The sequence below is a fragment of the Sprattus sprattus genome (genome assembly GCF_963457725.1).
Source record: "Sprattus sprattus genome assembly, chromosome: 4".
NCBI lineage: Eukaryota > Metazoa > Chordata > Actinopteri > Clupeiformes > Clupeidae > Sprattus > Sprattus sprattus.
Window position 1 is genome coordinate 35,476,327 of NC_137923.1, and position 27,220 is coordinate 35,503,546.

General features: G+C 42.4%; 1 protein-coding gene across 1 annotated transcript in view; it reads right to left on the reverse strand.

Moving 5' to 3' along the window:
- LOC308364800 (zinc finger FYVE domain-containing protein 9-like) overlaps positions 1 to 27,220 on the reverse strand; it is a 102,075-nt gene that overhangs the window by 6,264 nt on the left and 68,591 nt on the right. The window contains exons 9-16 of the mRNA XM_080838043.1: positions 24,386 to 24,610; positions 24,028 to 24,110; positions 23,740 to 23,844; positions 23,342 to 23,492; positions 23,028 to 23,108; positions 14,627 to 14,783; positions 14,102 to 14,207; positions 13,776 to 13,952 (exon numbers count right to left, since the gene is read on the reverse strand). Coding sequence (XP_080694169.1) covers positions 13,776 to 13,952; positions 14,102 to 14,207; positions 14,627 to 14,783; positions 23,028 to 23,108; positions 23,342 to 23,492; positions 23,740 to 23,844; positions 24,028 to 24,110; positions 24,386 to 24,610 — 1,085 coding nt within the window. The remainder of the gene's footprint in view (positions 1 to 13,775; positions 13,953 to 14,101; positions 14,208 to 14,626; positions 14,784 to 23,027; positions 23,109 to 23,341; positions 23,493 to 23,739; positions 23,845 to 24,027; positions 24,111 to 24,385; positions 24,611 to 27,220) is intronic.

A 27,220-nucleotide genomic window follows, 5' to 3' on the forward strand; every position in this document is an offset into this window, starting at 1 on the left:
GTATACGAAGATCCACAGCACCTCATCAGTGGCATTATGTCCGGACCGACCAGAATCCAGCCGACCATGGCACCAGACCCATGCCGCCAGCTCACCTGCTCCTCACAAACTGGTTCTCAGGACCTGCGTTCCTGCAACAGCCAGATGCAGCAGAAATCAGTGCGGTGGAGCATTTCCAGCTCATAGGCCCAGATCTGGATGTGGAAATTCGGCCCCAGGTAACCACATTGGCAACCAATGTTAAAACTCCATTGCTAGGCACACACAGATTCCAGCGCTTTTCAAGCTGGAAATCTCTTGTGAGAGCTATTTCCATACTTACCCATGTGGCGAGGTCATTCTCTCAATCTTCAGACTCACAGACCTGTAAGAAATGGCATTACTGCAGGAAGGCTTGCACTACAGAACTTTCACAGGCAAAGTCTACACTCATCAAAGTTGTGCAGCGAGAAGTGTACATGAATGAGTTTGAATGCTTAACACAACATCGAAGTGTGTCACAGGACAGCTCACTCAAGAGGCTAGATCCCTTCATTGACAGTGAGGGACTGATGAGAGTGGGCGGTCGCATACAAGCAGCTGATCTCTCTGACCAAGAAAAGCATCCTCTGATCATTCCACCAGATCATCACATAACAAGTCTGCTCATTCAGCACTACCACAGTCAAGTAGCACATCAAGGCCGCCACTTTACCATGGGCAAAGGCCATACCGAGCAGTGACAACAGAGTTCGTAAAGTCATGGTCAAGACTGCAAAACAAGGGACTGTAAAAGAGTATCTGAGACCCATTAATGATGTTGTTTTGCTACTGTCCAAGGATGATAATTAATTCAGGTGTAATAGTAATGTAGTGGTATAATATTGGTAGTGGTAGTGGTATAATATTAATCATACCAGACGGGGAGTGTTCTGACTTGATATTTGTTAGTATGTTAATAATCTGTTGTCCGAGAAGGACACCTACTGGTGCATTCCGGTATTGCACCTTGAGTGCATTTGTTAAGTCTCGCCCGCGAGAATTCAGTTATAGTCAGTTATTTTAACGTGTTGGAAGAGCTGCATGGAAGCTGTCAAATCGTCCGAACTTTGGAGTGGAACGTCCGTAAGTTGAAATGTAATGTTTGTGGGATGTGTTATGTGCGGTGTGTGCAGTAATTAATAAGAGGGTTAATTTAATTAAATCAATTCATAATTAGCGTAGTTTGCCTTTGGTTGGGAGGGATAGCTAGTTTCAACTGTTAAGCTAACTAACGTGTCTGGTGACTAGCTTCTTATTCGCGAAACATGTTGAACGGGATAAATTGGACATATGGTAATTTGCTGTGTTTGTGTTTGTTTTATAGTTTTACAATAAATACATTGGGATTGAGAGCATCAGAAAGTAAAGACCTGAACATCATACACCCTCTGGATTGTTGTCTATCTGTCTACGCCTTACATGCACGTAATTGCTAGGGCAGAATAACTAAAATAGACAGTGTGTGACAAGTCATTAAAGAAGTTACTGAACAACTCATAGTAACATATATATTTCTCCATGTAGCATATATATTTTATCCCTGCACTTCTTACACAAGTTACACAAACTTATTTGGCCAATAAAATCTGATTCTGATTCTGAAAGAATTAAAATTGCAGAGGAGCGAATTTCAGGGGCAGAGGATGAACCACCAGCTTCTGACCATCACTAAAACTTTGTAAACTCAATTTAAGGCGCTGACTAAGAGGGCTGACGATATGGAGAAGTCGGAGGAATAATCTAAGGCTATTTGGATTGTCTGTCACGACTTGACACCCTGTGTCACCAGTTGGGACCTCCAGGCCTCTAGAGGCCGCCAACTGGGGTTTCTACATGTGCTTCCTGTGTTGTTTGTACATGTGCTTTTGTTTACTTCCTGTGTCTTGTCCATGTGCTTCCTCCTGTTTGTATGTTGCCATGTGCTCCCTTGTTGTCTGTCTCCATCCCTCACCTGTTCCCAATATCACCCTGTCTGTTCGCTTGATTTGTTTCACCTGTTTCTCGTTGTCCATCTCCCCCTCTGCCTATTTAAGTTCAGTGTTTCCTGTGTCCTTTGTCGGTTCGTTAGTTGATGTTAGTTCAGTCCTTGTAGTGTTCCTGTTTTGTATGGTGAGCGATTCTGTCCTGTCTAGCTATGTGCTTCAGTGTGTTCTGTCTCTACCGTGCTTCTGAGCTCTGATATTTTTGCCCTGCCTGTTTTGGACTCTTCTTCTATGTTTCTGTTTGTTTTTGGATTTCTTGCTTTTGCCTTGGATCTTCTGTGCGTTAACCTTTTTGGAAATAAATCCTAAAGTTCCTCTATGCATCTGGTCTGCGATTGGATCCTTTCCTGCTGAACCCGTGACAGAACGAACCGACCAAGATGGACCCAGCAGACCGGATACTTTTTGACCCAGATTGCAGAGTTTTTGACTGCGAGGCCAATAAGGCCTTACATTTGCTCCCCTGGGAACTTTTCTGGGACAATAACTCATCAAGTGAGGAGGACCCGGACTCAGATGATCAACTCACAGAAGGTGCGTTTATTGATGGGGGTCCTATCCTAGGTGATCGCTTTTTTGAGAAGCCTGTAGTCAGAGGCGACTACACTGACTTCACCTATGGGGACAGTTCAGATGAGGAGGAAGAACTGTTCTCATCTCTGCTTGAGCCCGGACCCAGACGGGACTCTCTGTATGCGGGCAGTCGGTTGGCTTTCAGGCACACCCCACTCAAGACGCCACCTCAGGTCTCGTTCCCTTCCGTTCCTACGGTCCACTGTGAGCCCGGTGGGTGGATCGGGGGGGATTATTTCATGCGTGACCAGTACTTTGTATACACGGATGAGTTGGTAATGGCGGACACGACTCCTGCACCTCGTCGAGGCCCAGCTCCCAGGCTGGCCTCTGCACCTCGTCGAGCTCCAGCTCCCAGGCTGGCTCCTACACCTCGTCGAGCTCCAGCTCCCAGGCTGGCTCCTACACCTCGTCGAGCTCCAGCTCCCAGGCTGGCTCCTACACCTCGTCGAGCTCCAGCTCCCAGGCTGGCCTCTGCACCTCGTCGAGCTCCAGCTCCCAGGCTGGCCTCTGCACCTCGTCGAGCTCCAGCTCCCAGGCTGGCTCCTGCACCTCGCCCAGCTCCCAGGCTGGCCCCTGCACCTCTTCGAGCTCCAGCTCCCAGGCTGACTCCTGCACCTCGTCCAGCTCCCAGGCTGGCCCCTGTACCTCTTCGAGCTCCAGCTCCCCGGCTGACTCCTGCGCCTCGTCAGGCTCCAGCTCCAGCCCCTGAGCCATTCCTCACTCCTGCTGCTCCTGCAGCTCCTGCTGCGGCTCCTCCTGCAACCGCTGCAGGAACTCCCGCAGTTGCTCCTCCGGCATCCACTGCAGCCACTCCTGCTGCTTCTCCCGCAGCCACTCCTGCTGCTGCTCCTTCTGCAGTTGCCCCTCCTGCTCCGTGCAGGGCGACTGCCTCCGTCCCTGCTCTGCCGATCACTGTTGACCTCATTGATTTCTGGTCCCTTCCTGTTCCAAACCTCCCTGCCCCCATAGTTCCTCGATCACCTTCTCCTGCACCTCCTGCTTGTGCCCAGGCTGCCCCTGTCCCGAGTGACCCAGGCGCCTGTGTTCCTGTCCCCATCCCAAGCGTCCCATGCGCTCCTGTCCCATGCGCCCCTGGCCCAAGCACCCCAGGCGGCCCTGTCCCAAGCCTCCCGGATGCACCTGTCTCAGGTGCAACATTCCCAGTCCCTGTTGCCGCCAGTCCTAGTGAACCAGTGAGTCCAGGCGCCACGACTACCCCATCCACCGGCCCGGTAACCCCAGTCATCGCTGGTACCAAGGCATTGCTCTCCAAGGCCCACGTCGAGGAGGTGGGTCATTATCTCGTCACCCCCAACAAGGCTCCCGGACGCCTACCTAATTCTGGGTGTCCACCCGGCTGGCCGCTAAAGACTCTGCCTGTGTTTGGCCGCTCACCCGGCCAGCCACCAGATACTCTGCCCTTGCTTGGCCGGCAAACCGGCAAGCCACCAGACATTCTGCCCCTGCTTGGTCACCGAACCGGCCGGCCACCGGACGGTCTACCCCTGCTGGGCCGCCCACCCGGTCGACCACCAGACTCTCCACCCCTCTTCTGCCACCCACCCGCCGGACCCTTGTTCCCAGTTCAGCCTGGTCCCTGCCTGCCCACCGTCCTTGCCCTGGACCCCCTCCACCCACCCTATATGGACCTGTTGATTGACCTTGGGCCGTCTGGGATCCGGCCCTTAGAGGGGGGGTACTGTCACGACTTGACACCCTGTGTCACCAGTTGGGACCTCCAGGCCTCTAGAGGCCGCCAACTGGGGTTTCTACATGTGCTTCCTGTGTTGTTTGTACATGTGCTTTTGTTTACTTCCTGTGTCTTGTCCATGTGCTTCCTCCTGTTTGTATGTTGCCATGTGCTCCCTTGTTGTCTGTCTCCATCCCTCACCTGTTCCCAATATCACCCTGTCTGTTCGCTTGATTTGTTTCACCTGTTTCTCGTTGTCCATCTCCCCCTCTGCTTATTTAAGTTCAGTGTTTCCTGTGTCCTTTGTCGGTTCGTTAGTTGATGTTAGTTCAGTCCTTGTAGTGTTCCTGTTTTGTATGGTGAGCGATTCTGTCCTGTCTAGCTATGTGCTTCAGTGTGTTCTGTCTCTACCGTGCTTCTGAGCTCTGATATTTTTGCCCTGCCTGTTTTGGACTCTTCTTCTATGTTTCTGTTTGTTTTTGGATTTCTTGCTTTTGCCTTGGATCTTCTGTGCGTTAACCTTTTTGGAAATAAATCCTAAAGTTCCTCTATGCATCTGGTCTGCGATTGGATCCTTTCCTGCTGAACCCGTGACATTGTCAGAGATGCAAGCAAGTTTTTGGAGAAATGGATTCCAGACTCTAGATTATTTTGAAACTCACAAGAAGCAGAGAGCCTACGATGGAGTACGACAGAAGCTACGTGAGAGAGGAATCGACAAGCGTAGGATCATCTTTCCATCGCGGCTGCTTCTAGCACATCAGGAAACAATCCAAACTGTTCAACACGCCCGCTGAGGTGGAACGCTTCATCAAAGGATTGGATAATGAGGGAAGGTAGAGAAGGAAAATTAGGTTCATTTAAGTTTCTGCCAAAGATAGTCCAGGTGTTATTATTATTTAAGTTTCCATAAAAAGACTGAAGAGAAGGTGTTACGACCCTGGCGGGTCTAGGCCCCGCCCCCCATGATTGCATGCCTGTTCTGTCTGTCTATCTTTAACCAGGTGATTGGAAACAGGTGTAGCAGAGGATTGCAAGCAGGTGGATGCTTGATTGGATGGGCTACAAAAGCCCTGATCAGGTGGAAGATGGGAGAGCTTTTGGTCTTCCCTTCAGTTGGTGTTCGTTGGTCGTGGAGTAGAGTTTGGATTGTGGATTGTGGATTGTGGATTGTCGTCGTTTGTTAATATTACCATTGCACTGACTTTACACAACATCTTTTGTTTCTCTTCACAACCCTGACGTTCACCACATGTTTACCTATAATTATTAGATACTGCTTATAATTGTAATCATTAATAAATATATATTATATTATTTATCATAAGTTCTGCGTGGCCTCCCCTTTGTGTTCGGGCATTGAGCCATGCTCGTTACACATGGGGGCTCGCCGAGATTTTTCCACGGAATCTGGTAAGACAACTTTTCATCCACTCATTGGGGAATAGTGGTGGTAAAGCTGTTAGTGATTAGGTTGATCGTGCGTTTAAACTTGAATGCTGATGTGCAGAAAAACTGCCGGCACAGAAAAAAAACGTATTGGAAATTGGGGAGACCCACGTGGACATTTGTAAATTGGAAACGTTGTTTTCGTTTGGTTACCGTGGAGGAGATCAAGTTTGGTAGTGACTGCGTGCGGTGCAAGCTAGAGTAAATTGAGTACAGGTGTGGTGGTATTGGGTGGTAATCGTAGGTTAGAACCTACTGAGCAACGTGAATCCCTGGGCAGGTGAAGTGCGCTTACCGCTGTTGGGTGGGGTTGCCTTACTTATAAATAGTATTTTTTTATTTTTCATGGTCGTGTCGAACGCGCTGGAGCTGTTTAGCTGCTAAATTGCAGGTGGACACACTGAAGACTAGTGTTTGGAAATAGCAAGGATTGTGTTTGGGAGATAGATCAGGGAGCTCTAATCTTTCTTGGGGTTAGGAGTGGGTGGTTCTACACCTGTGCTGAATTACTGGTTGTGCACTGCCGTGTCCGAGTCACCGGTAAATGGAGTCAATGGAGGAGTTTTTCAAATCTCCAACAGAGATTTATTTGGAGAGACTCACGAAAAATCAGTTGCGGGTAGTGGCAGAACATTACCACTTCGATGAAATGTTGTCAAAGCACCTTAGGAAAGATGAGTTAAAGGACGAAGTAAGACAGAAGTTGGTTTAGATGTCCATAATAGCGGTAGGATCTCAGCCTTTAAATCCATCAGCAACGTCTACCCCAACACGCTCAGAGTCAGGGGTTTCTTCGCAGAGGGAGGCATTAAGTTTTGCGGAGCAAATGCAGCTTTTAAAAATGCAAAATGAAATGCAACTCGAACAGAAGCGCGTTGATGCGGATATTCAGCTCAAACGGTTTGAAGCTGAAAAAAAGCTAGACGCGGCTGAGAGGGAAAAGGAGCGGGTATTCGAAATTGAAAAGATTAGGTTAATAGCTGAAGGAAAATTGCGGGGAAATGGAGAGGCCTCTGCGTCATCGGGAGGGGGTGGCGCAGAAAGCCTATCGAGTATGATCAAGTTTCTGCCTAGGTTCAATGATCGTGACCCGGACATTTTCTTTTCCCTGTTTGAAGGAATTGCCGATGAGCGGGGGTGGAATGACTCTGAGCGCACCCTGGTCATACAAACTGTTCTCCCAGGGAGAGCGCAAGATGCGTTCATTGGGGACTCGGTAAAAGGGGTTGGATGTGCAGCCCGGGTGCGTCAGTCTTTCCCCACTGAAAAGAGTGTGCAGGTGAATATCACTGTCCCTGCAGGTGGTTCAGGCTGTGAGATGCCTGGTCCCTCTGGACAAGGGCAGTGTGTAGCTGAGTCCACTGATGGGCATGTCGGGGAGGGGTACGCCCCATTCATTACGGAGGGCTTTATTTCGCTTGTAGGGAGCGCGGAAAAGACGCCTGTTAAGATTTTGCGAGACACTGGGGCTACAGAGACATTCGTAGCTGAAGGCATTTTACCGTTTTCTGTTCAGTCTAGCACCGGAGAACGTGTTCAAATTCAGGGCATGGGAATGCACATCATGTATGTTCCCCTGCACAAGATCGTGCTGAGTTCTGATCTTGTGCAGGGTGAAGTAATTGTGGGTGTTCGTCAGTTGCCTGTGCCAGGAGTGCACGTAATTCTGGGTAACATGGTGGCTGGGCACCGGGTATGGCCAAGCGGGCCACCACCACTGGCAGGATTAACTGAGGAAATGGATGCCACTAAAAAAGATGACTGTGTCTCAGAGTTTCTGGAGGGTTTCACTGAGGTTTTCAGCGCGAAAAGTAGCGAAAAATCAGTGAAGTCTACGAAAATCGGAATGGGTGTAGCAGGATTCACCGTGTTTTCCCTTTTTGTTGGAATAAACCTGTTTTTCGAGAAAGCCCTCCTTGAAATAGAAAATCTATTATTTATTACAGGGTTATCAGTTGGCATCGGCCCGGAACGCACCTTCATCTCCTGTCAAAAGAATAAAGGAAAAGTCACCAGTTTCTTCCTTGGGGCTGTATTAGGTATATTGATCGGATGGGCCTTTATTGGTTTGGATGTAAAGATCGTTGGCTTCCTTTTGTTATACAAGGCTTTAACCTCTTGCAATGTGTTGAAGAAAGATGTCCTTTAGGCTTAAAGTTTTAAAGTCTGTTGGCAACGGGCTGTATTCTCCCGCGCTTCATTTGACGATGCTGTTGTCGTTAATGCCGTCACACTTGGAGGACTTAAAGGCACGCATTTTTTCTCTGTATGAGTCTGGTCAGGGACGTGCACAGGATTTTTGTCACAGCCGCTGCCCCCGTCATCTGATCGCAAATTTTGTCAATATAATTTTAAACTCTCACTAACCACCGCTGCCACGACCCCGTCATCTGATTGCAAATTCTGCCAATATAATTTTTAACTCTCACTAACCGTTGCTGTCACGCCCCTGTCCCCTGATCGCAAATATATATATTTCTTTCGGAGGAGCAACTTCAGTTGAGTAGGGCAAAAGGGCAGTTGCCCGAGCAACCTTAACCCACTCCTATGTACGTCCCTGAGTCTGGTACTTATTGATACCAAGATACTATTTTCATTTTGTTCATTCTGTGCATTTCTCTAAGCTCTGAGAATTTAGGTCAAAATAAGGGTGTATCGACCAAGTGTTACTTTTCCCTTTTTGAAATGGCTTGATTTCATTACAGGCTTAAATAGCCTATCTGTCCAGATACAAACTAAACTGCATGTTCAGCCGAGTTCATAACATGAGTAGAAGTAGACTAGCAATGTTATGGGTTGAAATAAGATAATTGGTGAGAAGAAAGAGGGTAGGCCAACCAGTTGTTAGTTCCTCACATAGTTGTATCCCATATAAGAAGTGAACACTGAGATCCACTAGGGACAGCTGTATAACAAGGGACTAAATTGGATTTAAATTTATGTTGAATGTATGTGTTATGTTTTCTTTTGTGATTTATGTTTTTTTGGTTATGCTTCTCAATGGCAAAGACAGATAGGAATGGTGTTTTGCAGATGGTTATTACCCACAAGCTGGGATGTCTGAAACTGGAAAGGTAAAATGTCTTGTAGGGGAATGGGCAATCTTAAAACGATCAAGCAGATACTGGATAGAAAAAAACATTCGCAGGCAAGTAGCTTTCTTACAGGAAACACATATGATGACCGAAAATACAGTTAAGATACAAGGGCGTAGGTTTGGTCTCAGCATTGGTAGGGACCCCCCCCCCCCCCATATAAAAAAAAAAAAAACAGGAAAACTTTATTTAAATGTATTAACATTTGTGTACTAACTTGTGGAACTTGGAACTGATTTAAACAGAATAAGAATAACAAAACCTTAGTTTAAATAAAAAACAAAACGTTCTCCACCTCATCTGAAGCCCTTATGGTTTAGCTGCTGCTTCCTCAACCTGCACTACATCTGCACTGGATTTCTAAGTTTCCTGAATGCATGTCAAAATATTGCCTTAATGAACAAATTACATAACTGAGAAGTACATAAAGTGCATTTGTTTGTTCTGAAATTAATTTGTAATATGTAGGTAATTGGTTCAGGTTTTATGGAGCTGTACTAAGCCTACATCATCTGTAAGGGAGAGTGGGGTCATTTGTGCCAGCAGGGAAGTTGTGCCACCCTTATTTCTAGGGAACCATAGAAAAAAAAAGTGACCACACATTTTTGAAGAGTCAGCCATTTAACTCATCCTGCAAAGAAGAGAGCCTCCTTGCATGAGAGATAAATACGTTTAAGTTCAAAAAACTGTTTTTTGCCTTTCAAAGTAAAATGTCTATGATCACAGTTTTTTGATTGTTGTGTCTAAACAGTTAAAGACAAGTTTGAAAACATTTCACACATGTTTCAGTGCTTTGGTAAGCTACACTATAATAGGCTTGTAGAAAATCGGCCTTTGATGTTGTAAAATAACTTTAAATAAACCTTAAATTAGTAATTTTGCATTGAATTTGAAAATAAATGATAATTGTAAATAGAAAACATGTCGTTTTGTTCAGCTCTCAAGTCTTCTCACGACACAGTGTTTCAGGTGTTGCCTAGCAAACAATGACTTGCTAACTTCAAGTTACAATGATCAATAGAAAACGGACAACAGGGCTCAGCTTAAATGGCTTTAATTTACAGTTAAACGCAAGGTTTTCCAACTATAGTAGTCAAGTCTTCATCATCACTTTCAATAACACATTTTCGCTGCTTCTGAAGTCCTATAAAGTATTACCCGATATCAAAATGTTCGTGAATTCTTGAGTCTTTATTCTTCAACTGACATCCACTGTCATGTTACCACGACATTCAACTGGTTTCCTGTTCTCAGATAATTTCATAATAGGAGTCCTGATTCTATCAATACATGCTCAGGGCTGTTGATATATCGCTATTTTTTAAGGATGTAATGTTTAGTACTTGGTACATGGTATCACTCATTTTTAAGATTGATGGGGTGTGCAATAATAATACTTATCAGACCGCAGACCGGCTAGAACGTCAATGCGCGGCTAGCATGACTACCCATTAGCCAATCAGAATGCTTGTACTGTCGTTGCCATATAATAAATGTACATATTTAAGTTGGAAGCATTACTGTCAAGTCACTTAAAAAAAAAAAAACTGGCACAACTCACCCCACTCTCCCCTACTGGATTGCAGTGCAATGTAATATTGTATTGATTAATTATATGCTGCATACATTTGGGCATCCCAATTTATTGCACATTTTTACTACTACAATGTATAACATTTATTCTCAAAATAGCCAGTGTGAATGATAACATTCATGGGTCACATTGTCTAAACATCCCTTAAAAAACAGTCTTTGAATGCAATCTTTACCAAAAATGGACAATTCAACGTCTTATCTGAACCCCTTATGCTGATTAATCATCACCCTGCTTTTCATCTGTAGCTTCAGGCTGAATTTTATCCTGCATAGCAATTCATCAATTCAATACAATCACTAACCATGCTAAGTTGACTGCTGATTACTTTTGCCTTCAACAAGACCAGCTACTGCTAACACACTGGTCGAAAGATTGCAGACGATAGGGATAGATTTAATACAAGCAAAAGGTACATGCTCTACACACTAACAACTTTTAAAACATGTTTCCATTGTAGAATGGGTGGCGAAGTAAGGCTAGCAGGGTCGCACTGTGTGGGTAGTGTTCCTACTAGCTAGCTAACGATGACATGGGCTTCTTGGTAGCGCCTGTCTCTCTGGGTAGAAAAAAAACTTCTGGCATCTCTCTTCTTTTTAGGTGGCTTTTTCCTATCTACAAAGCACAAAAAGGTCAGAATATTAATGCTGAGACCAAACGAAATACTGATATGAGGCTTTATTATTTCCTGGCGTATTTAGTAGCTTACCGTGACAGACTACTGCCAGTAGCAGCTCTTTTCTGCAAGTCAGCTTTCACGACGTGTTTCTGACTCTGCCACTTCAGCCAATTAAATGACAGCATTTTGTCTCGCAGGCTCGAGGGAATTAGAAAACTTGGAAATGTTTTTTTCAATCTTTTGGGCGACGAACATAGTATTGATAATAATAAGAATGAGTTTGCTAATATATTGTGCACATTTTTCCCCTCAAATTAACAAAATATTGGTGGGGACTTTTTGGTCTTTCCCAAACTTTGATCGTGACTAGTCCCTACCAACCCTATGCAAACATACGCCCTTGTTAAGATATAGAGGAGATGGCAGGGTCAGGGGTTCTCTGGCTGCTATTCCCCTAAACGCAAGGGGTGTAATGATTCTTATTCATAAATCCATTGAGAAAATAACAAAGGATCCAGCGGGGAGATTTCTTATTTTCAGAAAAAAACATCTCATAAATGTATAGGGCCCTAATTATGACAATCCTAATTTTTACAATTACTTATTTCTCATAATTTCCTTTCGGTCAGGGCTAAACATTATGGCAGGTGATATGACTTGCACTTGGGACTAGGGGTGGGCGATATGGCCAAATTCTTCTATCACGGTATTTGTAATTTTATATCACGATTACGGTATATATCACGGTATATTATACATAGGGGGACCAGATTTGAGTTTGAGGACATTTCAGTGGTGGCTAGATTTGTCCACAGGCATTATGAACACTAAGTTGCAGAAACAATACTGCCTTTAATAAGCTATTGGCCTAAGCAATAGTGGCCAGTATAGGCCTACTTTGTACTAAACGTTTCCATTGAAGCTTTAAATAGTAAGACTAAAACAAAGTGCATGTAGTGGCATTTAGTCCAGTGCTTATGTGGCTTTAAGTGGTTCTTTAATGTACTTACAGAAGATACATCAAGTGGTAAACACACTTACTTTTCAATGTTTGCTCATATGTTAACACAATAATGACGAGGAAAACATTTTCTTATAAGGCCACATATAAAAATAAGAAAATTAAGAAGTAGGCGATTACACATTACACATACTCCATTGACCGCTTCAGCCCATTGGTGCTTATGTCGCCGGCATATTGGTTAGGTGAACATTGTCCTGTAAACAAATGCTAGTAAACGATGGAGCTGGGTTTTTTCTGGATAAAAAGTACATTAGCGTTTACATTTCTCAACCGATTTCGTTTTTGTTTTCAAGGGTTTATGATCTACGTGGAGTTCCAATACGTTTTGTCTCCATGTTACTTAGAATCTAGATAGTTAAGCTATGATCGCCATAGACATATACACATATGCTATGTCTATGATAATCGCTGCTAGACACTACTAGACGTTACTGTTCTTCTGCTCGCACAGCTCCTTCACTTTGAAATACTGAAAATAAATCTAAACTATCAAAAAAGTGCATCTTTAACTACAAATATTTGACCATAATTGAGAAGCTAGTGGGGAAGAAACAGCTGTTTATCTGTCCTTCACAAGACCATTTGTTGTCAAAATGAATTTGAAGATGGTACCAAAACTATCTGCCTTTAAAATGATATCTCGAAAATGTGTCAAATTGTTGCATAGTGTTACTTCAACAAAAGACTCCTTGAACATGTAACAAAAGTAGAATGCTGTCTCCACGTTTGGAACGGGACATGAGGCCACTCGGTAAGGGCAAGGTAATGCCCTCATCCACGGCAGGACAGGGTTTATAAAGGGAACGGCTCCATCCCCGAATATACCTATTAACGAAACAGAAAAGAGCAGGCACAAACTAAAGAAAATAACTACTCCACCCGGAGGTTAAAGAGGACCGTAACAGCCTATCACTTCTATATTTTTGCCATACGATAGACTTCAAAGTCCTAATTTACAGTGGTATTATTGGCTACTCAACTTAGAACCATTATGTTCTATTTTTCTTCTCAAAGTAGCCCATCTTGGGTTGACATGGAATCATCTAGAGTCTCTTCTGATCTATACCTTTATTCATCTGAACTCAAAAACCTTAGGAAAAACACCTTTAACCCAATAGTAATGAATATGATAAAGGTTTGGTATGAAGTCAAGAGGTACTTAGGAATTCCTAATAACTTGTTTAGGCATGTATAGGCAAAAAACAACAAGTGGCACTAACTGTGGAGAGGACTGTATGTATGGATTATCTGCTTGCTTGTTTATTCTATCTTCTCCATGTCTCTCTCCATCCTTCCATGGTAGCCTCAGGCAAGTTGGGCCCCCTCCTTGGGCTGGGTTATGCTAAAAGTTAAGTTGCCTTTTTGCATGTTTTAGCGAATACAGGCTCTGGGCTCTGTAAAGTGACTTTGCGATGAGTATGTGTCTACATAAATAAAAGGGAAATGTAATCTCATCTGGGAATTACAGGATTAAATGCAAGCAAGCAGAGAATATTGATTTATATGAACATCTGATTCAAATTAAACACATGCAAATCACTTATAATAATAATTCATTTTATTTGTAAAGCACTCTTCATTCAAAATAATCTAGTAGCCAACATAGTAGAAACTTACTATAATAATACAATAAAATGAAATAAGACTAGTTAACTATGACTTAAGGGTGATCTTAAACAAGACCTATATTATTGCAGAATTTTCTCAGATTGAACAGCTACTGACCTGATCCGAGTCCAGGGTTACACGCAGGCCCAATTTGGCCATGCCATCTTCCTTCAGCATTTTCAAATGTGGGCATAGGGCCGCACAGAAGGCCCGTGCCACACTCTCTGAAAGACGACTATGCTCCGCCGGGTCATTAAGGACATAGGGTTGGTCCTCATTCCGCAAGAAGAACACCTGCACCATACAGAGACACAAATACACACAAATACACACACATATACACAAGAAAACACTGAAAATTAATATTATGTTTTATTAAGAAAGGTTAAAAAGAATATTAAGAATCAGAAATTACAGACTATGGAAATAGATGATGAACTTACCTCTGTCCAGCGAATGACTTTCCCGTTGGCCTTGTACTCAGGACCATGGAGTATCTTGATGCTGTTGATGGATTCCATGGACTTTCCATCTATTGGACTGGTGACGCTATGATGAGCATCATGCAAATACAATTCATTATTTGTCACTGCCAACTAGTCAAAGAGTACCCAATTTGTATCTCCTTTGAGGGCCAAAACCCTTTATACTGCTGCTAATAATGCTATTCCATTGACTCGTATCCCCTCCTCGCCTCCGGCCTCGGTGGCTACGGACGAACAACACCCGTGGGAATATATCCCTTACCTACCCTACCCCACTCGCACTATATTGCTTAATTGTGTATAAATGAATCTGTTTGTTTCAGACCCCCCCCACCGCCCCACCGTGAGGTGCGTTCAGTTTCTCCTGGCCACTTAGTGCTTGCTCTAGGCCTAGGGGTTCATAGACTACATCACTTATCACCTATCCTATAAATTGTTTGCATTCCTTGGTATACAGTCATGTGTGCCCAAGCTTTTACTCACCCCTGATTAAAGTTGTGATCATCTTCTGTCCACTGAATATGAACGTTCTCCTGCTCCAGTTCCGTTTTGCCACAGGGTATGCTATAGTCCTTCATTTCCTTCAGGGCCCGGCGCAGCTCCTCCATAGTTTCTGCTGTGATCTGCACCATCACACCATCTGAGAGACATCATCCAGTTCATTTCAACACATTTACACTTTTTCACAGTTGTAAACACCCAAAAAGCGAAAAATCATGTACCAATTGCTTGACCCAATTTGGCAATACTTGACACTCCCTTATCTGCATTAGACTCTGATTTTCCTTGTTTACACTCTGATGTCAATTACACATCACGTCAAAACACTACACAATGTTCAGTTTTTGCACACACTTCTCATGTAAAATCTCAAAGCATCGACCTACAAGACACAAATAGTCAAATCTCTAAACATTCAGGTCTTTTGACCAATTTGCAGTGAGGACTGCACCATAAATGTGTCTTGAGCCTCTGTTTTGTTTGGTTAACTATGGAGAGCTTTGAAAAAAAATCGACAACCAGAGAAGGAGAGGGGTAAGAGTGAGAGGAGGAGGAAGAGGAGGACAAGAAGGAGGAGGAGTAGGAGGTCGAGGAGTAGGAGGACAGAGAGAAGGAAGAGGAAGAGGAAGAGGAGAAGGAGGAGGACAAGGAGGAGGAGAGAATGAGAAGGACAAGGAGAAGAAGGAGGAAGAGTAGAAAGAGAAGGAGGAGGAGGACAAGGAGGAGGAAGAGAATGAGAAGGACAAGGAGAAGAAGGAGGAGGAGGAGAAAGAAGAAGGAGAATGGTCATCTCTAATGAGATTTGGGCTGCTGTGGTAGACCACGTGCTTAGCCTAAAAAGCACTTGAAATCGTTCGTAAGAGGAATCCTACGTTGCAGACGGGTTTCCCGACGCGGCACTTAGCTTAAGTGTATCTTTCGTTGAGAAGAATTCTACGTGTGGTCAGGACCAGTAGTAACTTCACACTTAGCGATTTAATCCACCAGGGGCGTCGTTCGACCGTCGTTCGGAAGAAAGGGGAATTTAAAAAAAAAACATGGCTACTTGAAGCGAGGAATATTTTACATTAATAAAGCTATCTACACAACTTTTTATATGTTTATAATGACTCGGTTTGATCTGAAATGTGCTACGCGACCAATGCAGAGTATGTAGGTCTTAACTGAAGCTTTCAAACAGTAGTTTTAAGGCACAATTAGCGCTTATGCCACCACTCCATTGGCTTATATGGTAGCTTTCTAGCTAGCTGCTTGTTTCGTGCTCTACACAGCTGTATACATATATATTTGCAACCATGTTCTACTTTGAAACTTTTTTTAAATCGCTAGTTTCATAGCTCATACGGTCACGCATGACGTACGCTTCAACCCCCTCGACACCTTATCCAGGGGCGTCGTTCAGCCTATAGAAATCCAAACGATGTTTCTGTGTATAGCACATCATGAGAATGTCATTGTTTCACCTGCCTATTCCCATCAAAATAGAAATAAAGAATATTGAGTATTTGAAAATAAAGATTAGGCTATACAAAACTAGTGCAGTGCCCGTAGGAATTATGCATTCTGTAGTGTTAGCAGACGTAGAGCTGTTGGGTAGTGTAATGGCAAGACATATTTGCACTCCACATAGGTACAGGTTACACTGAAGTATTATTGTGATGCATGTTTCCTTTTCATTAAGAAATGTGTTAATGGTAGCCTTTTTGGAGAGTTACCAGCAAATAAAGTTTGAGATTATGTAGTGGATGCAGTTGAATATACTGTAGATGTCAACGTTGCTGTCTAAACTATAAACTAAATGTCATAAAGAAAGACATTATTTAAAATGAAGTTATGGTTGAAATAGGATCACTTCTTTATTGTAAGGGTAAGTGTTGGGTAAGAATGGTCATGCAGTTGGACTCAAATGTAGGTTAATTTGATTGAATGTATGTAGCCTACTCTGTACTGTATGACTTCGATGATGCTAGCTTTGACAGCCCACTCTCAGACAGATCGTAATAAATGTCCTTACAATGGGAACACAGTTTAAATACTCTGCTGGAGGTGGCGTTACTATCCCCGCCCCGAATTCAGTGCACAGTGCACGTTCGATGCACGCATACATACGCACGCTAACCCTATAGGCTAGCTAATTTCACAGCAATTAACGTAAACAGGTTAACCTGACGTAAACAGCTCCTAAGAGCTACTTAAGAACTCGTGCACGTTGCGCTCGTGCACCTGACTTTAAGTTGATGGTTGGGAAACGCACGTAAATAGAAAGTGTTACTTAGTCTACGATGTCGCGAAAATCCACGTAGGCCGTTAAGATACGTCGTTATCGGGAAACGAGGCCCTGTTCTCTGTGTGTACCGAAATACATTTTTTTTGCTGCATATGTGTGCTGTTTTATGTTTGACGATGAAAAATGTAGGCCTACACTGAGACATTTTACAAAAGGAGAAATGGCTCATTCTTGAGTCATTGTCATTCATATGGTGTGTTCCATTTCGATGTTTGTGTTTTCAATTTTGTACTGCAGTGTGCTGTAAATGCTTGGTAGTGTGCAGCAAATGCTTTGTTGTGTGTACTCAATGAATGTATGTGTGTGTCTTTTGAAAATATGGCTGTGTGTACCAAATGAAAACCAAGTTCCATTTTGTGAACAGTTAAGAGATTTGATGGCAAAGAGTGATCTTGCAAAGGGAGTGTCAGGTTTTGCATTTTGTGTGTGAGGTTTTCAGTTTTCTGTGTGCAGTTTTGAGAAAGCCATTATTGTTTGGAAAAACGTGTGTTAAAAATTGTGAAAAACTGTAAGTCATATATGGAACAAGATGCTAAATTCCTTGTGTCCCTTGGGCTTGGAACATCCCACAGCAGCCAGGCCTCTTAAGGTCCAACACAAATACATATAAGAAAACTACCTTAACTATGCATCAAATCAGAGTGCACCGCAACCACCATACTGATCAAATACTAAACAACAACAGAGACACCTCAGGGAGGTGATATCAAGTAGGCACCTTCATTTGTTGTTTTTATTTGATTTAGACCCATACCCATAATGGGTTGATTCACATGCCCAAGCCGAAACCAGACCCAATCTGATACATTTTTCGCTGCAAATGTGTGCTGATGACAGTATCGTTCAGTATCTAATAAGCACTTTGTGTTTTTATCAGGTTTGACTTAAAAATGTGCAATTGAAGGCATTTCTCTTGCTTGTTTAAAATAAAGAGCTACTCACTCTGCTACTCAAATTGTACAGTGCATTTGCACAGTTTCAGGCAATTTAAAGTTTCATCCTCAAATAGATTCACTTCCCTTTTCCTCATTAAACTACACACACAATATTCCACAATGACAAAGCAAAAACTAGTTGTTGGAATGTTCTGTTAACGTACTAAAAAATAAAAGACTGAGATACCCTTTACATAAGTTATGATACTTGAAATTCAGCTCTGGTGCACACTAGGAGAGGCACACACCTGCCGATATAAGGTTACACAGTTGATGGTGTATGTCAGAGTGAATATAAAGCCATGAGGTCGATATAATTGTGTGTAGACCTTCGAGACAGGATTGTGGCAAGACAAACATTTCTGTAGCAATGAAAGTGCCCAAGAACATGGAAGCCTCCATCATCCTCAAATGGAAGAGATTTGGAACCACCAACAGTAGGGATGATCCGATACCATTTATTTGCGACCGATACTAATCACTGATAGTCTAAAAGTAATATCTGCCGATACCGATCACCCTCCATTGGATCCATCAACGTTGACAGATGGGGTGACATCATCCGTTGCCGAACTGAATTGTTGTTGGTGGACCAGGTTATTTGTACATAAAAGTGGTTTGTTTGACTTTTTTGTTTTTGCTTAGATTTTTTTTTAGTTACTGACAAATAGACAATGTACAATGTAAAAACCTTGACCTGTCAATCTCACTATAAATGTCTCCGTTATCAACACAACCCAATGCACCGTTTCACCAGTAAACAAGTCCACAGGCTGGGTACAGTCCTGAAGGACAAACGTATGAGGACAAACGTATCCACTAGAGCAGAATGTTTGAAGTGGCCCACGATGCGTCTCCCTGTAGCTATAGTGTCACTGTGACAGCACTCCTTCGTGGACAGCTAGCTGAAGCATGTGGGTCATACAGCCCAGACTGGGTAATCCAGCGTCTTGCATCGACTTCAGCATGTTTCGGGCATTATCTCAGAGTATGACATGCACCCTGTCCTTCGGAATATGCCAAGTCTGAAACATGCTGTCGAATGCTGTTGCGAGGGCTGCAGCACTGTGGGAGCCGGAGAATGAAGTACCACTTTTAGAATGTTGAAGTCTTTGATAATCCATTGAGCAGTCAAACTGGAATGGGGCTGAAGTCTGAGCTCCAGAGATCACTTGTGAAGCTAATGGAGCTTATGTTTTGTTTCAGAGGGCATCTGACTGCCAAACAGAGAAGTGTGATTCGTCACTCCACAGAAGACGTTTCTACTGCTCCACAGTCCAGTGGAAACCCATTCCATGAAGCTCCCGCCAGACAGGTTTTGTCCTTCAATGCCAGTGGAAGCTCGGAGCCCTCAGCTATGGAATTAGCAAAGCGTTGGCGACTTTTACGCACAATGCGCCTTAGCAGCCGTTGACCCTGCTCTATGATTTTACGTGGTGTTCCGCTAAGGCCTAGTTGCTGTTGTTCCTTAACGTTTCCTCTTTTTGAAAATATAATTCAAAATAAATAAAGACCGTGAAATATCCAGCATGGATGAAATTTTACAAACCGTTTTATTGCAAAGGTGGCATCCTATCTGATGAAATGCAAATTAAACTATTTGGCCACAATTCCCAACGGCATGTGTAGAGGTAACCAGGTACTGAGAATAAAATCATTGATACCATGAAACACAATGGTGGGAGCATCATGCTGTGGGGTAGAGAGAAGTCAGGATAGAGGAAAGGATGGATGCGAAAAATGAAAGAGCAATCCTGAGTGAAACCTTTTCCAGAAAGATGGAATCCCAGGATCTGTGGGTGGGGCAAAGCTTTACATTTCTACAAGACAACAACTCGAAGTATAACGCAAAGAGAACGCAGGAGTGGCCTCGGAAAAACTCTGTGAAAGTCTGGAATGGCATACCCAGAGTCCGGAGCTGAGCATCTCTGTAGAGACCTGAAAACGGCTTTGCAAGTACACTCCCCAACATGGATGAGCTTCAATGATTCTGCCAAAAAGAATGTAAAAAACTCCCAAAAGAAAGGTGTGCCAAGCTTGTATGATCATTATCAAGAAGACTTGAGGCTGTTATTGCTCCTAGACAATGTTCCCTCTAAGCTGCGCGCGCGCCCACGCAGGCCAGTCGAAGAGGCTGCGCAATAGATTTTTCAGAACGCGCACATTTTTCAGACCGCATAAACGATTATTTTTTAGGGTTTAAAAATCTGAGCTTCAAAAGGGGATGTAGAATAGGTAATAAACTTTTAAAATACTGACATGTCTGACAACCAAGCCGGATGTGCGTTAGAATGTTTACATACAATATTTACTTTAGCTCTGCTCCGGCGGTCTCTGCTCCAGCAGTTATAGGCTACCATGGCGAAAAGAAAGGCAGAGCAGGTGCCCCAGAAAAAGGTCTGCCTAACGTTTAAACATGAGCAGCTAGATGAAATAGTCCAAACTGACTCAGGTAGGATACAACTTTCAGACATATTTACATATGCTCGGAGGCAAACGCGAAAAGAGTTCGCTCATGGGAAAACATGTAGTGAACAAAAGTGACATTATTCTGTTTGTCCTTAAAGTTTGTGAGCACTTGGATGCCTGCTTCCCTGAGCTGAGTGGGCTGCCTTTGAGCCGGACACGTTGGATCGTGCAGTTAGTAAATCTGATCATGGGCTGAATGACGTGACCAATCTGGCCAAAAGGTTCGAAGCGCTTCTGGAGGAAGCATAATATGCGGTCCCGGGACGCATTTGACGAATTCAAGTTCATGGTTATTGAAAAAAGGTGTTAGCTGAAAAGTGAGCATTTTCCAGATCTGGTACAACTTCGACATTTGTGGCACATTCCAAGCATCTATCGCTGACCGTGAACGCGGTTTCAGTTTAATGAATGCCACTAAGACAAAATCGTGAGGCAAGAAGATTTGAGGTAGAAATTTCCAATATTTTCAATTAAACCTATTAGGCCCTATTCAAAGTGATCTTGATAACTGCAACAACATTTTGACATATGTTTAGTCAGAAAGGTGTGTCTTCCATAAGCCTGCAGACAAGATGAGCCAAACAGCCAGATAGGCCTAGCTGTTTTGTAGCTTAGTTTGTTGCAAACCACTCCAGTTATTACATTTTTTATAAAGGCTACCTTTAGGAAAAAATACACCGTAATTACTATATTTATTGTAAAGCACTGCATTCGCATTTTTCTTTCAATGAAGTTCTACTTCAAAATAGCATCAATTCCTCCAGATACACTTGCGCACAGTTTTTGAAGGAACTTGGCTGGTAAATTGTTCCAAACATCTTGGAGAACTAACCACAGATCTTCTGTGGATGTAGGCTTCCTAAAATTATTCTGTCTCTTCATGTAAACCCAGACAGACTCGATGATGTAGAGATCAGGGCTCTGTGGAGGTCATACCATCACTTGCAGGACTTTCTGTTCTTCTTTAAGCTGAAGATAGTTGTTAATGACATTGGCTGTATGTTTTGGGGTTATGTTCCTGCTGCAGAATACATTTGGTGCCAATCATACGCCTCTCCCTGATGGTATTGCATGATGGATTAGTATCTGCCTGTATTTCTCAGCATTGAGGACATCATTCGTCCTGACCAAATCTCCAACTCCACTTGCAGAAATGCAGCCCCAAACTGGAAAGGAACCTCTACCATGCTTCACTGTTGCCTGCAGACTCTCATTATTGTACCTCTCTCCAGCCCTTCGGCGAACAAACTGCCTTCTTCTACAGCCAAATATTTCTAATTTTGACTCATCAGTCCAGAGCACCTTCTGCCATGTTTCTGCACCCCAGTTTCTATGTTTTCGTGCTTAGTTCAGTCACTTGGCCTTGTTTCCTTGTCGGGGTAGAGCTTTTTGGCTGCAACTCCTCCATGAAGACCACTTCTGGCCAGACTTTTTTATCAGCTGCATTAAGTTTCCTTGGCTGACCACTGCGTCTACGATCCTCAACGTCTTCTTCAAAAGAGCTTGAACTGCACATTTTGAAACCCCTGTCTGCTTTGAAATCTTTGTCTGGGAGAGACCCTGCTGATGCAGTATAACTATGTTGTGTCTTGTTGCTGTGCTCAGTCTTACCATGTAAATGGATACAAAATAAACATTTATTGTTTACATTTTTCAAAGCATTCTTAGTTCATAGCATTTTTTCACACCTGCCTAAAACTTTTGCACAGTACTGTATATCATTATCATTCATAACCAGTGAACCAGTCATAACCTCCCTAAACCTTATTTATTTTTTATTTATTTAAGATCCTTAAAGTTAAACTAAACTGACTGGTAAAACACCATCATTAAAATGTTCCAAAGTCCAGCCATTATAAAGGATATTGAATAAATATCAACCTTGTAGACATATTGATGCATTTGCTGTCATCTCTTTGGAAACCTATTACTAACGCAGGCTCGTGGTCATTTTCGTGAGGTCGCGTGTTTTACGAATTGCTCACAGTGCTGAAATGTGCGCTCAGAATACAAAATATTTACTCAGTGCTGAAAAAAATTAGAGGGAACATTGCTCCTAGAGGTGTTTTAACAGTACAAGTACAAAGTCAAGGGCCTGAATGATGGGTCTATGTAATATCTCCTTCTTATCATTTCCACCAATTAATAAAACACTCCAAAAACTTGTTGTTACTTTGTCACTATTGTGTGTAGCTTGATGAGAGAAAAAATGAATTGAATCAATTTTAAGATAGAAACATAACTTGAAACGGCCTTAAAACTTTCAGAATGCACTGTATCCCAGATAACAGATCATATTTAGATATTTAGATCTAGTAATGTGATTCTGTGTTATATGTGGCATGTTTGTGATTCTGCTACATGTAAAGCAGCAAAGTTGGCACTGATAAAAGCTTGCTAGCATGCTAACTGCTGTCGTTTGACAGGCATATTTATCTTCCCTTCACATGACTATATTCTATAAAATTGAATTTTAAGATGATGCCAAAAATAGTTGCCTTTAAAAATACTTTAAACAGTGTTTCAAAAAGGTTTGTATTTTTTAAAACCACATTTCTAAAAAAGAAGTGTACAATATGTGCTGGAATATGTGGGAAAACTTGAACTGGAGAGCCATGAAGTCCTACTTTCATTGAGGGGCAATGAGCAAAGTAACAACCAATGAGCGTCACAGATCCCTACATCTAATCACCTTCAACTATGCTGGTCTTGGCCAGGTATCCAGATGAAGCCTTCAGAGAACCACTGAAGACAAAGAAGCTTGCACCGGTCACTGCAATAATACAATAATTATTAATCAATTTCACATGTTCATAAGAAGCCACAAAACTAAATATTGTTGTACAGTCATCCCTGTACTAGATACTAATACATCTCATGTTAAGAAATGATCAGAATCCTGTGGAAGAAAGAAAAAAAGTAGAAAAAAAGAAAAATGCCATTCACTCTAGGTGAATAACTGGGTGATGCTCAGCTAAAAAAAGGTTACTGTCTGCTTGTCCTTACCTTTCCGTATCTGGTGATGAACACTGATAGCCTGAGTCTGGTAGTTGCCATCATCGCTCTGAACACACACAAGGTGAGAGTCGGCCCTCTCATTGAAGCAAGCACCCATGGCCAGTACATGCTCATTAGATTTATTCAAGGCTTTCATTAACTGACAAAATGACAAAAACAGAAAACACACATATGGTGAAAAGGAATATCTCCTTTCAAACCTCATACCAAATGTCCAAATACCCAGAGACTCTGTTCTTAATAACTGTCTCTGTCTCCTTAAAGCAAATGTAATTAACTGTAATTTAAAAAATCAACACAATCAGCTTTCCTCAGAAACATTGACAATTAAACTCCTTGTTCATCCAGTCCAGTGCAATGCCATGTTTCTGAGATTGCACACCAACCTCATTGTAGCGATTGCTTGGAATCTTAATAGACGTCTTCCTAACTTCCATATCAACAACCAAGCCTGCAACCATGGGCAGTGTGTACTGATAGTTACGGAAGTCCTGTAAGGCAAACAAACATTGTTTATAATTTTTTTTGTATTACTACAGTGAAGCTAGAAGGGTTTCATGTAATGTATCTATTACGCTAAATACAATGTTTACAAAACAATGTAATGCTTTAACAGTGGGATAAACTAAGTTTCAGAAAAGAAACAGTAAAACACAAGTAGAAGTGATCCTTACCGCAAGCAAATTTATGATGGTATGACCGGTCTCTCCAAAAAGTGGTTTTCTGAACCTCACACTGACCAATGGACAAGGATAAACTAAAACAAAACAAAAACAAAAAATGTGTTTACCTGAACTCCTTGGCTATAGCATTGCAAAAACCACACATGTAATATCTATTCAAATATTTTCTATTGTTTTATAGAGATCTATAGAGACAATCAATTTCAATAGTTAGTGGACTTGGTAACTTGTTGACTTAATGAGTTTAATTCATTATGATTAAGTTAAATAAAGCTAAACCTTTTAAAATGTGAACAGCCTGTTCTAAATTACTTTATTCCTTTAAGCATGCATACATTTTTTTACTCACATCTGTACTCTGAACCTAACCGTAGCATTAGACGGATAGGAAAGACCTTGGCCCAAGGGGTCTCCCACTTCTGGATCAATATTCCAAACAGGTAGGGTGGATCGGGAAGAAGTAAGTCCTGTACAGACTGGAAGGTTGGAGTTATGTAGAGGAAACCACCATGCTCCTTACTTCCGAGGAAGCTCCGAGTGAAGAATGAGTGGTCCAGGTGGCCCAACACGTTACCTAACAAGAGACAGAGAACTCTGATTGAGCACAGTGAGCACTACAGGAAAAGCTTTTCAAAACGATTTGATGTAATTATGAGCACGATATTAAACGATATAATGACAGGACATCGACACACATAATGTCACCTAAAGTCACCAATTAATAAAATGTATATTCCGTATTTTCCAGACTATAAGGCGCACTTAAAAGTAGGGATGGGTATCGTTTGGGTTTTTTCCGATACCGGTACTTTACCGATACTTTAAAAACTATACCGCTGCCTAAACGGCGCCAGAACCGATACTTTTTCTTTTTTTAAATTAAAGACATTAAAGGCTTATTTATTGCCAAGGCAAATAAGTTTTCTTCAAATTTAACAATATATTAACTGTTTAAGGTGTACTATAAATACATACATAATACAAATAAATACAAAACACTTGGCTTCAAACCTTTTAACTCTAAACCGGGGGTCGGCAATAGGCGGACCGCGGTCCGGGTCTGGACCCAACTGACGTCCTCTCCGGACCGAGACATAACTTTATGGTAGGCTATGTTTTTGCAACAATAAAATTAATAATGCGATTTTTTTTTTTATATACAATTTTGACCAAGCGATTTTAACAACTGATGCTTTTGAGTGACTTTTATAAACCCGTTAAATACATTAAATTAACTATAACTTTATGGTAGGCTATGTTTTTTGTTTAAACCTTATAATGCCAGTAGCCAATCAGATGATAGCCTATACGCAGCACGTGCTCGCTGTCAAAGCTGCGAGCTGTGGGACTGGTGCACGCAAGCGCTGCAAAATTGACATTGCCTTCAGTTGAGAGAGAAAGCTTCATTGCAGTTCAAGAGAAAGATGGCGTGCTCTAAGAAGAGAAAGGTAGATAGTGAGAACAGAGCTTTTAAAGAGGAGTGGACAGACTTATTTATGTTCATTCTGCCTGCGTGCAGCTCTAAGCCTGTTTGACTGATATGCTCCGAGACGGTGGCGCTCGTCAAAAGCAGCAATGTAAAACGCCACTAGGTAATGAAGCACAAATAATTCGATATAAATTACCCTCTCAAATCCGTGCGTGCACAAAAAATAAACGATCTTAAAGCCCAGTATGCCCGATCTACAAACAGTATGTCATCAAAGCATGGTGCATTCATGTCACCAAACCATGTTGCACAATTTTGACTTTCTATGAACAATGCAATAATCGATGCAGCTTGCATTTCAACATAACATATATATATATTTTTTAAATTACAAAATCGATTATGAACTTTTCTAAATCGAGACAGAATTGTTTTAGAGAGAATCGAGAAAAATCGAATAATCAATTTTTTCCCCCACCCCTAGAAATTATTATGCAAAGTTTTCCAGATCTGCTATCTTGACGATTTTGTAAAAATATTGTACAAAATCTCAGACTAATCGACAAGTTGTACTTTCTCAACCGCGTGACGTCATCGTAATAACGCAGGCTGACTGACGCGCACGTTTGCAGTGTTGATAACGTTGTGGCAGTTTGTAACCAGCCAGTCACTCATGGATTTGTCGCATGCCTCGCCCAAAACAGTCGATGCTTTTCCTCAGTTGGATTGAACAAAGGGTAAGTGACCTTATAATTTCTTTCTTTATGATATCCAGAAACCATCAGAGTTGTAAATTAGCCTATAACAATCGATGTCAAACCGTTTGTAGGTCAATAAAGCTAGCTAGCTGAATATGACACATGTGAATGCAATGCATTTGCGTGAATGCTAGCCAGCTGAATATGACATGTGTGAATGCAATGCAGTTGCGTGAATGCTAGCTAGCTGAATATGACATGTGTCAATGCAATGCAATTGACCCTTCCGCAAACTCCGCCCCCCTTAGCAACGTTTGGTATATCAGTCAAGCATTCACGTTTCCCAGGTTCTCAGCATTGGTATGAATGGGGTGGCAACATGTTTTCAACCGTGTCAATTTCAGCTCTACCCAAATAAATCATAAGCATTTTTTGGAAAAACAGCAAGATCTCAGATCGAAGCAGGCAAAAGGGTCTGCAATATGCTTATATAGGCTACAACCACGACATTACATGCCGTGTTTGTAGACAGACAAATGCTAAGGCTAACAGGTTCATTCCAGCTATGTTTATTTGTTCTATTATCTACACAGTCGCCGCTACGCAAACATGTAAGGTGGTAAAACTGAATCGTATTTTAAGCAAGGGTTTTCTCACGTTTTCGATGCAGTGGGCAGATTTCAGCGACATAGCTTCTTGGAACAAAGTAGCTGTTTACGTTGCTGACATTCAGCTGATGGGGGGGGTCGTCTACATTGTTTGATCCACAGCAGGCATTTCTCTCTCTGGGTCTTGGGTTTCGGGAAGGGATAAAATGTTACCCCTCCCTCCAGCCTTTTTGGATATCGACAGTCAGAATTACACACTCCATAAGCACAACGTTTCATTTTCTCTTCTAGAGCAGACGTCTCTCTCATTGACTTCCATTCATCAAAATGGCTCGCTTGACTGAGGTCCCGAGCTTAGTCACCGTTGCTATGCTATGATTGATCAGTTACCGTTTTGGGGAGTGGTCGCGGAAGGGTCAATTGCATTAATACTAGCTAGCTGAATATGA